At 37.8% G+C, this 15,238-nt stretch overlaps 1 protein-coding gene and 3 long non-coding RNA genes across 4 annotated transcripts in view; 1 reads left to right on the top strand and 3 right to left on the bottom strand.

The window, feature by feature from the left end:
- The window catches only part of LOC116700404 (uncharacterized), a 12,279-nt gene extending 7,467 nt beyond the window's left edge, over positions 1–4,812 (top strand). Inside the window, exon 4 of the long non-coding RNA XR_004334644.1 lies at positions 4,616–4,812. This is a non-coding gene — a long non-coding RNA (uncharacterized LOC116700404). The remainder of the gene's footprint in view (positions 1–4,615) is intronic.
- Positions 1–7,364, bottom strand: part of LOC116700387 (B-cell receptor CD22) — a gene marked incomplete at its 5' end in the record, with an annotated part of 13,844 nt that extends 6,480 nt beyond the window's left edge. Inside the window, 3 exon segments of the mRNA XM_032533525.1 lie at positions 5,889–6,122; positions 6,202–6,504; positions 7,349–7,364. Of these exon segments, the coding sequence (XP_032389416.1) occupies positions 5,889–6,122; positions 6,202–6,504; positions 7,349–7,364 (553 nt within the window).
- Positions 4,799–5,446, bottom strand: LOC116700413 (uncharacterized). Its single transcript, XR_004334646.1, has 2 exons — positions 5,336–5,446; positions 4,799–4,954 (listed from the first exon to the last, which is right to left on the bottom strand). It is a non-coding gene; the product is annotated as an uncharacterized LOC116700413 (long non-coding RNA).
- Positions 7,365–11,266: 3,902 nt separating the features above from the next.
- LOC116700418 (uncharacterized) lies at positions 11,267–11,901 on the bottom strand. Its single transcript, XR_004334649.1, has 3 exons — positions 11,747–11,901; positions 11,615–11,672; positions 11,267–11,526 (listed from the first exon to the last, which is right to left on the bottom strand). It is a non-coding gene; the product is annotated as an uncharacterized LOC116700418 (long non-coding RNA).
- Positions 11,902–15,238: the final 3,337 nt, after the last annotated feature.

Here is a 15,238-nt window from a genome sequence, read left to right as displayed (position 1 = left end):
GCTGCACTGAAAGTAAAGGGGCTGAATAATTTTGCACGCCCAATTTTTCAGTTTTCTATTTGTTAAAAATGTTTGAAATATCCAATAAATTTCGTTCCACTTCATGATTGTGTCCCACTTGTTGTTGTTTCTTCACAAAAAAATACAGTTTTATTACTTTATGTTTGAAGCTTGAAATGTGGCAAAAGGTCAAAAAGTTCAAGGGGGCAGAATACCTTCGCAAGGCACTGTAATTAATCTTTATAAAAAGAGCCTTCTAGTGAAGAATCTCTTTGTAGTTTCAAGTGCAGAAGTTGTTTGAAATCATATTTTGTCATTGAAAACATTGAATTTAACTTAATTGTGTCGCTATTTTTCTCACTGATTTTAATGACAATTACACGTTTTCAGTTTTAACATAATGTATTGGCTTTTCATGCGACATGTAGCAGTGTTAACTGATTAGAGAGATGTGGAGCTGTCTGGAGTTGGTTTGTTTTAGGAAAAGAAGTTCAATGAAGACCAAGCTTCAAACGTAATATCTAGCATGTTTTAATACACTTCAGATAATGCAGGGTAGAACATGTTACAAAAAACCTTTTTTACAGTTAGTCTTTTTTTTTTTTTTTTTAACAAATAAAATTGAAAGCAATACAACATACTAGGGCTGCACAATTAATCGCAATTGTATCAAAATCGCAACACAAACTAGTGCAATATCAAAATTTCAGGTGGAGCACAATATTTGTTAAAGGTAAAATATGTGTCAAACAATTGAAGGAAGTACTGGCGTGCTGCAAAGACATCCTGACAAACAAATTGTATCCTATGGACTAAAGTTTGTTTGGCACAGATCCTCGCAAAAATCACACTATAATAACTAATTTCTTTCAATGTTAACAATTTGATTGAAAATAAGAATAATACAAAAACTATCATTCCCTCCAATATCGTGAATCATATCGCAGTTGCAATATCAGTCAAAATAATTGCGATTAGATATTTTCCTCATATTTCCTCAAAAAAAAAATAAAGAAAATGCTTCAATGTGTTTACCTGACAAAGCAACAATACATTTTTGGCAGTGCCATTACTCTATCTATTTACAAATACATTTTCAAGTTATCTGTACAATAGAGCAGGTGTGGTCAGTCTGTTCAATCAGCCCCTGAGAAGCAACTTAAAGTGCCCATATTATGACAGTCACCTTTTCTGGGATTTGGGGAGTTATTTTGTGTCTCTGGTGCTTCCACACGCATACAAACTTGGTAAAAAGCATCCATGCTGTTTTGAGTGAGATGCTTTTTAATGTCCTCTGCCTTCAGTCTCCTGGTGAACTGAGCACATGCTAGCGATAGCATACTAGCTCGTTCTCAATGGTACAACACTGCTACAACACACACTAGTTCACCATAATCTCCAAAAGAACTTCTTCCATGTCCCTGTTCTGCAGGTATTCCACAAGTGCCCCCTCGTTTAGAAGAAGTGTCCCAGCTAATCCTGCCTTGTTCTGACCAAAGTTGGAGAAATAGTTATCTAGCTGATGTGATCTTACCTAGCTGCTGCACATGTGTGACTCCCAACCAAGATAGTATAGAAGTGAGATGTCTCACTCTGTATCTAAAACATAGACCTAAACATACAGGGTGAAAAGAGGAACTGCAGCAATGTGCAGTACAACAAATATGTTTTTTTTTTTTGTTTTTTTTTAAATGAAACCATGTAAACCTATACTGGTACAACCTCAAAATACAATTATGAACCTGAAAATGTGCATAATATGGGCGCTTTAACATTAAAATTATAATTAAATTAATTATAATTGCATTAAAACTGTGGGGATTTGGCATTGACAGTATCAATGAACACAACCTGCTGCTTTTCACCTTTAAAACATGGAATTATTAGCTTCCTTTACATACGTTTTAAATCCTTCCAACTGTCCGTCAACAATCCACAACAGATCTAAAATAGAGTAGGTGTTATAGAACGCAGGATGGTCCTTGTGCTTCTCTTCCAAAAGCATTTCATTTAAAAGTTCAAGAATCCTGTCATGACGTGGTCTGAATACAGCTTTCTGGACACCAGCTTCTCTCCGTGGATGATGCCGTGAAAAGTTCATATTGAAAGGTTTTTGCAGTGTAGAAGCATAATATGTATTCTGGGACAACTCCCTACTACCAACGTGCATGGAGAAGAAAAAAAAAGTCTGAAGAGGTCAAAACTCCAGCAACTTGTTTAGTGAAGTGATCAACTTAGCCTGAAACCATTAAAAAATATATATGTGTAAATACCCCATTAGCAGATGTACGCAGATGTGTATGATTGGCTATATATACACTGTTATATATTTTCTTACTTAAATGTTTTTTGTAATGCATGTTGTATGATGACCCTGATAAAGGCCATAAGCCACAACGCATCGGTCTAACTAAAGATATTCTGCATTACTACTAGTGTTGCTGGTGTTTTGACCTCTCCAAGTTTGTGTCATGTGGTGTTTTTTTTAGAGAAAAACAGTGATGGTGTCACTGAGGCAGCTTTTTACATTTTCTTCTTTGCTGTGCAGAGTATTAGCACATGCACTGTTCCGTACTAGCTGAGTGGTCACTGCTTCTTCAGAAACACTCTGTCTTTTTTCTGACAGATGTTTCCAGGAGATTAGCTTTTGCTTGGGAAGCTCAGTACTTTTAAGGAACTCCTGGTCCACGTTAGCATGGAGTGAAGGGAAATGGAGGGTGGTAAAAAGCCTTGAAATGCTGATTGTTGTAATATTACCACTCATCAAGATGAGTAAGGTCACTAAGTAGATCCCAAATCAGTTGTAATGGAAAGAGATGCTCACTGGGGGGGTCGTGCTGGTCTAGTGGACATTAACATAATCCACATGCTCCTTTCGATTGGGCTGATGTGGTTGGACGGTGGAGTAAATAGGTTCTGCCTGGCTCTTAGAAAAGTAGACTCTGCTATAGTGAGGCCCTTCCTGCTCTGCTGGTTGGGCCAAGATGTTTTCATACACAGGACCCGGGTTTAGCTGATGAGGAGACAAGACAAACAATATTAGTTTGGTGTTAGTATTTTAATAGTATCGTTGTACCCTTAACCTCTACAGTTTACTATCTACACTTGTACTCTACACAAAACTGGATTGATTTACATTTGTTGAGGGGGGGGCTAAGTAATAGGCTATTTAAATACATAAATGCATCGTAGGTATTAGTTGTCAGTAGTGACCTTACAGCCTTCGAAAGAATGAGTCTGTCCAAAATATGTTTATTAATGAAACTGAGAACAACTAATTCTCATCATGTTGATGATGAATTCATTTGGCTCCTTTGCAGTCAAAATGTTTTAAATCCTACATCTGTGTAATCAAGACTTAAATGTTGTGCAAGAATTTAAAAATGTCTGATTTTTACCTGCTCCGTGTTGTCAGCTGCCTCCTCTTTAGGAGATTGAACCGGATCCCTCTGTTTTCTGGTGAAATGATTGAATATGCGTATATTTATATGCATGGACAAACAATTTTAGATTAGCAATTGAATGTCATTGATCTGCAACGGAGAGCACGTTTTTGCTCACCTAATCCAAAAGAAGACAACCAGAAGTGTGATAGCCAGGAGAACAGCACAGACTCCTGCAGCAGCTGCTGCTGCTGCGGCCGCTGCTGCTGCTGCTGAGGCTTTCTCTAGAGCACTTCGAACAGTCAGAGTTTTTTTAGCAGATTTAATGCTTTTTGTACCGCTCTTGACAGCACAGTAGTAGTTTCCTGCATCCTGACTGCTGACATTTTTTATTGTCAGTTTTTTTGTGTTCTTTGTTGGGGCCAGAGGTTGCCCGTTCAAGTACCAGATGTAGACTCTGTCAGGCAGAGGACAGCTCGTATTGCAGGTCAGTGTGACTCGCTGACCCTCTCTCACTTCCACAGGAAACACCCTAAGAGTCAGGCCTGGGAGATGATTGCATATGTCAGTAAATATACTCAGACAATTAATACATCCTTAATACCTTAACAACAAATGGTGAATTTGTCAGTGCCCTAAAAAAAGTTGTTCCTGACCGTTCCAAAGTGAATCATGTAAAAGCTTTCTATTCTGCTAGCTGTGGGGTAAATAAATGCAAATTTGAGGCAGTAAAATGTAGGCAAAGATTACATTAAAGGTTAAAAGAATATAATGCAGACTGTTAGCAACTGCTTTGTGCACCCAACCATCCAAAGAAAAATACTTTTTGAAGTGAACATCTCACTAATTCTGTTCTACCCTTGCTCTTTTGAGAGGGCTGTTTTATTCACAATGAATAAAGAAAACAAATGCCAGATACACTGATTGGCCGTGCTTAATGGGATCACATCTGTAGGAAGAATCATTTTTAGACCGCCCTTAAAGAAAGTACAGCACAGACTGCAGCTCTGGGCCTCCTACACTTTTAGTCCATGAAACCTCGAGACTTAAAATACTGGAAACAGGCTCCTGAAATGTCCAGCACGTGTCCGTGAAGTAAAGACTATGGGCCACAGAAAAGATCAGCAGTTCATGTGCACATTCCAACAACAACAAACAACAAACAACGCTGTAGTAAAGAGACAAACTCTCATAATGATGCTTTTACCATCTGCATTGTATTTCTTCTCCAGAATTACCTGTGACAACCAACATCACTCCAGGAAAGTCAGACTCTTTCCATTTCTTTTCCTGTTGTTCGAGTCTGAATGTATATTCTGCTGAGTCATTCTTCGTCAGGTTAGTGATCGTCAGGATGTGGTGATTGTTCTTGTCATGATACTCCACACGACCGGCAACCTCACACAGTTTTGTTGCTTTATTCCCCCTGCCATTTTTGAACCATATTTTTGACGTGGGATGGCTGTTGTTAGGGAAAGAATATTCACTTGAAATGTTCACTGAAGAGCCCTCCAGAGCACAGATTGTTCTCCGGACATAATTCACGCTCCAGCAGTTCTTATCCTCAATACCTGAAATATAGATGAAAGATGAAGGGTAGTTTTTAGTGTGTTTTTGATGTAATGATGACTTTTTTTAAATTGCTACCCAATTGCCATTATGTTATATACAGTGTATGTGTGCATATATATGTATATATATATATAATTATAATTATAATTATTTTGAGTTTCTATTTTCTAGAATTTAATAATTAAATGAAAGGTTGTTACATGGAACTTATTTTAAGGTTATTCTGTTATATTTTCCACCACTATGATGGTGCAACATTGTTCAGTGTAGAGATCATCAGATTCCTCATTACCTTTCATGTATTTAGATTTATGACAGCAAAGTAGGCTACCATAAAACCATAAGACCACTGAGTAGTATGTTAATACGCTCATACTCACAGACTTCAGGTGACCGCAGGCCTTTCACTTCACAGGAGAAGCTTTCAGTTGACAATGACACTCGCAGCTCATGCCCTTCAGAGTATACGCTTCTGTTGTGGTACCACTTAAAGTCATGTGGAAGGAAAGTTTTAACACTGCTGGTGGTACACACTAATGAATCAGCTTTCCTTTCAACTTTGACTTCTGTTGGAAGATAATAAATGTTCTTTTAATAAAGAATTGGGAAAATAAATGACCAATTCTGAAATAGATCTCTATTTTGACTAATAAAGTTCTGAAGTTGAGAGAGTTGAGTGAATGTTTGTAGAACATTGTACCTCTGGGATAAATGATGGAGCAAGACTCATTAATCTTCTGATGAGAACACATTTTCCCTTTATCATAGGTCACAGTGAACTCGTTTGGGTCAACAAGATCTGGACAAAAAAAATAGATTAGGTGTCTTTATTAGTAAGGGGTGGTTTCACAATAATGTAAATTTTTCATGAAAGATTAACATGTTAACCACAGGTTGCTTAACGTGATTAGGGAGCTAAATGCCGTCACTCACCCACTGAGACTTGAGGGGCTCTGAGATCCCCGTAGCCTTTGATAGCACAGGAGTAGCTGACTCCTTCCTCACTGCTGACCAGCTGTTGGTACCATGGAGACCAGTCCTGATAGAGGAACTCTCTGTTCTTGTACCAGACGTAGCCTGCAGGGTTTTCAGTCAGGGGACAGCTGGTGTTACACATCAGTGTCACTTTCTGTCCCTCTGTGGCAGGAATCACCTTTACCTGCAGGTCTGAGATTATGGTGAATGAAATAAGAATTGGGATACTAGCCTTAGTCTTAAAGTGATGAATAACTGTCAGCCACTGTACCTGCAACATGGAGCTCAGTTCTGTTGTGCCAGCAGAGTTCTGGGTTGTCAGGAGTCTCTCTGCAGCAGTAAACATTTGCATCGCTCTCTCTCAGATCTTTGATTGTAAGAGTGAAGTTACTCTCTGCAGACATGTTGTACGTCACACGATTTTCATCTGCAGAGAGCTCCTTCTGAACAGTTTCAGATCCATTCTGGTGTACAGTGTACCACTTCATGCTTGTAGTGGGACGTTGAGCTGAGCAGGGCAGATCCACTGATGAACCTTTTAAGGCACAGATGCTGTTTGATCGTCCCTGAACCCCTTTAACAGAAGAATTTGACAAGCAAACATCAACTTTTTACAACGTGCTTCTCTGTACTAATCGGTCAATGATACTAAAATGAAACTCAAAGGATTATGTTAATGTAATGAATCATCTAAAGAGCACATATTAGCAGAATAAGTGAAGATATTAATAGTTTATTTTACATATTCTTTATCTATAATCTGTTAACAACAGATGTTGTAGACATTCAGCTTCTAGTCAGAAAGGTGGTTGTATAATTTAATGACAGTAACATTATTCTTGAAAGCATATAATGCACTTTCCCTGCAGAGTCCTTTTTTGATCTTTAGAGTTGGATGACTTTCTTCAGACATGTACATGCTTTTCATCTGCAGAAAGCTCAATCAAAATATACTTTCCATCATCCCAGTGTTATAAGTGAACCATTTCAATGCTTGAAGTGGATATTAGCTGGCAGAAGTTTTTTCAAACTTGGACAGATTTTTACTTTGAAGGTCACAAGTCTTCAGAGGTTTGTAACATATTCTTTTCAAAATTTCGAAAATTTGCAATTCAGTTTTAATATATGTTAATTATGTAAATAATGTAAACATCACATTCTCTAGTAAATATCCGTACATCATCCAATTCCTTATATTGCACTATTTCTTTATTTATTTCTACTCTATTTACGATATTTGTTCACTGCAACCGAGTTTCTCCTTTGGGGACAATAAAGTATTTCTGATTCTGATTTTATCAGGCATTTCTTGTCTAGTTTCATTCACTATTTAAGTCCTTCTTTTTTACTCTTAAAAATGTCTTGAATAGTTTACAGTATATTATAATTTTACAAGAAGAGATAAACATTGTTCATACCTGAGATGTACAGGATGAAAATGATAAACACAAATCCAGCTTCTGCAGAAAACATGGCTGTTGTAGTCCTTCAATTCCTAATCAGAAAGTTGATCGTACAGTACAGTATTTGTAAACTGGACTAACCACTAACTTCATAAAAAAATCATCCCAAAAATAAATAAATGAATAAATAAATGTAACCAAGTGGTTAAAATCAATAGCGGTTTGCTTGCAGCCTAAAGACCGTTGATGAAAGTGAGGGCGGTTGGTAGATGGCATGCAGCTCTGACATCAACACTTCACTTCCTTCCAGTTGAACTGATAATTAGTGAATGCAAACCACAGGTGAAGAAGCCATGTTCTCTAGTTATTATACAATGCCAAATTGTCATCAGAAAACCTTATTTTTGACTACAAAATATAATCTCATTACTTTCTTTTTTTTATAGATTTTTTTATTTTTTTCCAGTTCTTACTTATTGTATTGGCCCCCAGTCTTGTGCAACATGCAAAAGTAAATTGCAGTATCTGTTCATCAGAACGTTGTTAGCGAGCTGCAGGATGTGACGCAATCAGAAGATAGTGATATCTGGTTGGTTTGTGGTTTTAAACTAAAACGTATCCAGGGCAAAGCTGCAGACTTAACATTGATGCTCTTTTAATTCACTACATGTTTCCATAAGCAGCTATCCATTTGGCAAACATTGTATACAGTTTCACCGATCTATAGGTCTGCTCATTTGATCAGGACTGCTGAATACAAGCACAAAAGATTTCGTAGATAATTTAATGAAGGCCGCACAGGTATTGCCATATGTCAATATAAAGCCTTTTTATACCTGATTGGATAAACATGACATTTACTTTTTTTTTTTTAATCATATAGGTTATCCTAAAATATGCACTGAAGCTACTTACTGTTTACGTTTAGAGGTTTTACCTCTACTACACTGCCTAGTATTTAAGGTTTCAGTATTTGGGGAGGCTTCTAGTCACAGAACAAAACCCTTGCTGCAGGCACGGCGCCAGGATTCCAGTTTTGGATGGGCCAGACCAATTTTGGGTGGGCCTTAAATTAAAACGTGGTTATCAATCACTGTTTACTTAATACAAAATGACTACATACTGTTATATTATATGTGCTAACATAATAAGATTTCATAGCTTGATGCCTTTAAATTATGTTGTAAAAAACATTGTACAAACGTTTGGTTGTATAGGACGACCCATCGGACCGCTTCCTTGGTTCTGACCAGAGAGGAGCGCTTTGGAATCCCATTACCACCATACCTGGCTGCGCTATTACGCAAAGCTCCTAGACCTAAGACTGGAACAGTGGTCAGGCATTTAATATTCCCCCAAAACATAATTTAGTTCTGCTCGTATCAGGAGGCCAGATATTTCACAATTCTGTTTAATTGTTTTTTATTTTTTTCAACACTACAGATCAACACACTGCCCGACCAGTTTCATTCAACACTCGGCACAGAACTGGTTATTGACGTCTCTGTCGTGTAAAAACTCAAGTTATTTCCGAAAGAGACAACTGTTACTTTAGTTGGATTCATGTTATAAACATATTTAACAAAGGAAATAAATCACATTAACAACAGACAGCGACGATAACAAGGGGAACCCATAGGGAAAAAGAACAACAGTAACAAGCTGATATAGAAATAGAAATACGCCTGTAGATTTGTAACGGTTTATAACGATTATTTTAATATCTCATACAGAGTAGCCTTACTACCTATACTATCCCTATGGCACACTAACTTAATAGGCTAAAGGCGACTGGACACGCTCAGTTTTAAATATCTTACTCTTCAAAATATGACACTAAATCGTTTCTTTTTCTTCTGCTATGTTACTATTTCAACATGTATAGCTTTTTTAGTTTTTAGGTCGCCTCGCACACACCTGACACAAATAAAGCAGTAGTCGGCGGGTTTGCTCTTGAAATATCAATGATTTCATCGAGTCGAGAGTTACTATAGCCTCTTTCATATGTCAACAGACACAGAGACATAGGCGACGTACATGGTGCTCCTGTTTGGTGTTTTAATCCGGTTGACACTGAAAGACGCGTTCAGCATGGGGTTTGGGAAAACGTCCTCTTGCATATGTCATTAGTCGGAAGGCTAGGAGACATCAGGACTGCTGCAGATGCCATGAGGCCTTTGTGTCACTGTGGAATCGAGTGTTTATTAAGCTGAGAGTCTATTAGCGCGTTGGAAATGTTGCGCAGATCACTGTCACTTAATAGACAAACAACTTTTTTTTAAATTAAGTTATAAACTATTTAAGATTTAGACTATTTTAGCACACATTATGAGATAATTTGCTATTTTTTAATAATTCTTTATAATTAAAATATATTATTTTTTTTAATGAAAATTTGTGGGTGGGCCTGTTGAAAAGTGGGTGGGCCAAGGCCGTCAGGCCCACCCATGACGCCGTGCCTGCCTTGCTGGTTGATCATTATGTAGCCTACCTGACTGAAATCAATCAGTTGTTTCAGGACTTGAATTTGGCACAAGATTTAAACCCAGCAGGGACAAACCAAGTCTAAAGCTGTATCCAAAACACTTTTTTTCCATTTACTATAAAGTGCACCGCATTCACAGCCCACCATTTTATTTAAAGAAACAAATTCTGATTGTAAAATGTATGCATAATGCTCTCAAAAATCCCCACAGTGGAACACATTTTTTTTTTTTTTTTTTTTTTACAATCCCACAATGTAATGCATCACATTTTATAGATCCAAAGTGTCCCAAATCTTTAATTCCTGCTTCAAAAAACAGTCATGTAGAGTATAAAGGACGCATGCTCTCTTACAAAATACTATCCTAACTAAAGAAGAGGTCACAAAAGATTCTTTGACAAATTAAAATAACACACCAAATTCACAAAGACCACCATTATAAATTACAGTGGTACTTTTGTACCGCTTAAAATTGTTTTTAATGTCCCCTTTAAACATAATTCAGAAAGTTTAATATTAGTTGATTTTAATTTAATTTGGATGTCCCTAATGTAGCAATTGTCAGAAGTCACTGATAAGAGAGGACACCATTTTGTGTCACATGTCATGAGGGGAAAAAAATATGTAAACTGAGCCAAAGTAATACTGAGTTAAACTGGAGTTAATGGCTTAATTTAATGACAAATAACCATAGTTGGCAAGATTTAGATTTAAAACTTTGATAGTTATCAGAAAGTTACTTGAGTGAAATCCTCTTTCTGATCAACTTAATGATGTTCTGTGTTACTGCCCCCACTCTTTACATGGCATACGTTTTTTTTGTTGTCAGTGTTTTTCACAGGGAGGGGTATGAAAAGATGCTTTCACATCTAAATGAAATTGTCATTTTTTTTTTTTTTATTGTATTTGTCACTCGTTGTGGGCTCTCAATCACTTTATACGTACATTAATACTCAAGATGAAAGTCAGAAATGTCTCCTAACCTCTCTCGACGTGCACAACACTACGTCCGGATCTCTAACAAACATATAGACAGAAAAAAATAGCATGCTTCCATGTGCTTACTTTTATTTTTAAAAATACGCGTTTTGCCAGGACAGTGCACAGCTCCTTAGCGGTACCTGAGCTATAAATTAATTTTCATCTGTAGTCTGTAGGCAGGAAACGTTTCCACATAATAAGACTTAATCTTTCAGATCACTAATAGAAATATGAACACTTCCTGACCTCATGATCTCAGCAGTAGATTATCACAGTCAGTGAATCAAACTCAGGAGGCATTTGGCCACATTTTTGCAAACCACCCTTGTGGGTCGTGTGCTCAGTAATATTTTCCAGTGTTTGCTGATGTGTGTGTGATAAGGTTCATGAGAAATGCGTGTCAAGACCGGATGAGACCTGTGAGATGTAGCTTATTACTTTTAGCAGGGACAATGGTTTTTTGTTAAAGTCTTGTTGACCGCGGTATACAGCTACTTGTCTTTTATAAGCAAGGTGACAAAGAGTCTGAATAATTTGTAATGACAGATGTTCACTCAGAGGGCCTGTTTCGTCTAAAGTTGACAACAGCCCTAGTGCACATGCTCCTGTCGTCGGGGCTGCACGGTGGAGTAGAGAGGATCCGTCTGGCTCTTAGAGAAGTGCACTCTGCTGTAGGGGAGACTGGTGGTGGAGCTGAGATGTTGTCATACACAGGACCAGAGTTTATCTGATGAGACTAGAAAAAGGACATTATTTTACTGCACTTAAATGTCTATGCATGTTTTTCAATTTTTTTTTTCATTTCCCAACTTCACCTGCTCCATGTTGTCTGACGTTTCAGTTCTAGGATTTTACCTGGAAGTCCTTTTTCTTCTTATTTGTGAAATGAATATATAAATAAAGTGAGTTCACATGGGAGATTAAATGCCATTCACAGTGTTTCTCACCTGATCCACCAGAAGACAGTGAAGGGTAAAATAACCAGGAGAGCAGCACAGACTACTGGTGCTGATGGGGTCCATTTTCTGGACAGTGAGATTCTCTTCAGGTGAGCTGATGTTGTGGGGGGGTTTTGATGGCATAGGAGTATTTCCTGCATGCTGACTGCGTCCAAGACCAGGTGTTTGTTTTGCGTCTCTATCAGGATCAAAGGTCGCCGGTTCAAGTACCAAATGTACTTTGTGTTGTCAGCCAGAGGACAGCTGGTGGTGCAGCTCAGTGTGACTCTCTGGCCCTCTGTCACCACTGCAGAGGGAGTACACTTCACTCTCAGACCTAAAAGGTGTACATTGGTCACTAATTGTGAAAAATACATACCATGTCATAACAAGTCCTCATACCTAAATATTGAAACACTGAAGTTTTTACTATCTACCAAAAAAACCCATGCAGTCCTAAAATGCATAAAGTATTTTAGGTGTGCTCAATACAAAGATGACTCCAAAGGACACAGACAGCCAGTCCCTAGCTTCCACATTCAACAAGAGCCATAGCCCTGAAATATTTTCTAGGTTTCAGAAAAAAACATAGTACCATCACAGCTGCAATGAAGGTGATAAATGATATCTCTGTTGCTCTGACAAGAAGCGCACTGTGCATCACTTTTTATTGACTTGTCAAAAGCTTTGACACGGTTGATCATGATGTTTTAAAGATTAGGCTTCTTAAATCGGGGTTTCAAAGAAACTGTCTCTTGGTTCTCAAACTATCTTAGTGACAGAACTCATGCATTAAGCATGATGGTGTTCACTCTGGTATTTACCAATCTTTAAGGGTTCCACAAGGCTCTGTATTAGGCCCCTCTTTATTTACTATTTATGTAAACTCTTATCGGCATGTGTCGATGCAAACTTTCATTTTTATGCAGATGACACAGTTATTTATTGCTGTGCACCCTCTCTTAAACAAGCCTTGCACATTTACAGAATGCTTTCATGTGGTCCAATACTTTGCTACAGCTGAAACTTGTGCTCAATGCAGACAAAACCAAACGTATGCTTTTCACAGACCTTCGGAACAGGCCACTGAATGTTCCCTCAGTGGTTACTCTTGATGGACGTGAAATACAGACTGTTAAAACTTATAGTATCTTGGTATTGTTATTGATGACTGCCTATCTTTTAAGCCTCATGTTCACTGTCTAGTGAGAAAGTTGAGACTAAAATTGGGTTTTTACTTTCGAAATAAGCTGTGCTTTTCTTTAAGTTAAAAAACGGTTAGGTGCATCAACTTTTTGACTGTGCTGGATTAGGTGATATACTATATATGCATTCATCTGCTCAATGCCTTCAGATGATTGACGCAGCCTACATGCATCGTTGAGATTTATACTAATTGTAGAGTTCACACCCATCACTGTGAGCTGTATTCTCGTGTAGGGTGGTCTGCTTGGCTACACGGAGGCTTTGTCATTGGTATACATTTAAATAAGGCTATTCTTGTGGCTTCCATCTTATTTATGTTCACCTATCTATGAAGAAAAGTACTGGTCATTACTCTCTCCGTTCTCAGGCTGTTGTCTGTTTTTTCGTCCCACGTGTCAGTACTGAGCTGGGTAAAAAGGCCTTTGCTTACTCTGCTCCCTTTACATGAATTTGCTGCAGAAGACTTGAAACTTAGTAAATTTTTCCTTGAGTATTTTAAGCTGAAAAAGAGAAGCTTTGAGTTGGACTCCCTCACATGTCAATGTTTTAATGAGATTTATGTGAGTGCATATTTGGTTTTTATGTGTGTCTTTGTATGTATGTAATGATGTGATGTATTTTGATGCCTATCTGTGCCAGGTCTCCCTTGCAAAAGAGATTTTTAATCTCATGGGTTATTACCTGGTTAAATAAAGGAAAAAAAAAAAAAAAAAAAAAATTTCAGTGAGGCTGAACTACAGGAATTAGTTCTAATGTTCAGACATTAATGACTAAAGTCTGTCGAGTGCTGCTCATGAGGAGCTGTGAGGGAGCAAGACGTTTGTTTTTGTTGAAAAATATATGTTAAAAGTTACCAGTGCCAATCAGTTACCCTAGGCAACTCAGACGCCTTCCACTCTTCGTCATCTTGGAGTCTGAATGTGTATTCTGCTGAGTCATTCTGCTTCAGGTTTTTCAAAAAGCGGTGGTTCTTTTTTGTTGTCATGAAACTCCACACGACCTGTAGCCTCAATCAACTGACATAATTCACACTCCAGCAGTTCCCATCCTCAGCACCTGAAATATAGATGAACCCACTTTAACAGAAGCAAACATCTGGATAGATTTATACATTTTTATTTCATGCTTTCCCATAAAATACAATTCAATTATTGAATAATAATGGTATACTACAAATTAAGACCATTTGAAAAGATTCGTCCTTAGTCTTAAGAGTTCACATGCAATATCTTTTGTTTTTTATCCATTGACAGTTAGTCATTTAAGTTTTCATCCATTAATAGTTTTCTACCATATCACTCCTTTACTTCCCTAGAGCTGTGATATTTTAAATGTTTTGATCTTACACGTGTAAGATATATAGCTGTGTATCTTTTTATAGAAGAAAGCAAGGATCATTCATACCTGACATGTACAAGATCAAACTGATGAACGCACATCCAGCTTCTGTCAAAAACATGGCTGCTCCAGCTTGTAATCAGAAAGATGATTGTTTCTCAATTGATACAAGGCAAGCTCTTCCTCAAAAATAACAAGAAATTTAAGCGATTGGTAGAACCCAACAGCAGTTAACTTTTAAAGAGTAAAGGCTGGAAAGGGCAGAATGGACTGCGAGAAACTGTTTGAGGGGTTAACAAAACATGCAGTATTGCAACTAAAGACAAACCGTTTTCTTCTTATCACTTCCTCACGTGCCTTAACCTTTTTTTTTTTTAAACCAGCCAAATTTAGCCATCATTAAAACTCAGCAAAACCAGACCTATCTACATGCATGCAGCAACCGTGCCCTTGTAAAACAAACAGCAAACATGGGGACCTCACGTGCCAAATGTCAGGCTTTAGCCCAGCACTGTACAAGCGGTGAGCCAGATAATGACAAAATAAAGTGCAAAACATTTTCTCTCCAGTACATCCAGTGCTTAGAGAGACCGAACAGTCTTATAGAAACAAAGTACATGGAGCTCCTGACTCCTCATTTTGCTCTGATGCAGTCTATCCTCTAGAGGGTGCTATTGTCTCATCCCATGATCTTAGCAGGAGAATGTGCTGTCAGTATGACAAAAGTACTATGCTGCTGAGGCATTTGGTCACCTGTATGCAGTTGTATGTATTCAATATTGTTTTTCACTTTTAGTCGTTGTCATGTAAAACATCTCCGAAATCTCTCCCATCTCTCCCAAAATCCCCCATGGCTCTCAGTTAAGCAAATGGAGAAAATCCAACAGATAATGTAGAAAATGCTTGACTTTCACAGCAGATGCAGTGTGTGTGTGTGTGTGTGTGTGTGTGTGTGTG

This window comes from Etheostoma spectabile, chromosome 2 (assembly GCF_008692095.1).
Source record: "Etheostoma spectabile isolate EspeVRDwgs_2016 chromosome 2, UIUC_Espe_1.0, whole genome shotgun sequence".
NCBI lineage: Eukaryota > Metazoa > Chordata > Actinopteri > Perciformes > Percidae > Etheostoma > Etheostoma spectabile.
This window is presented reverse-complemented; position numbering and strand designations above follow the sequence as displayed.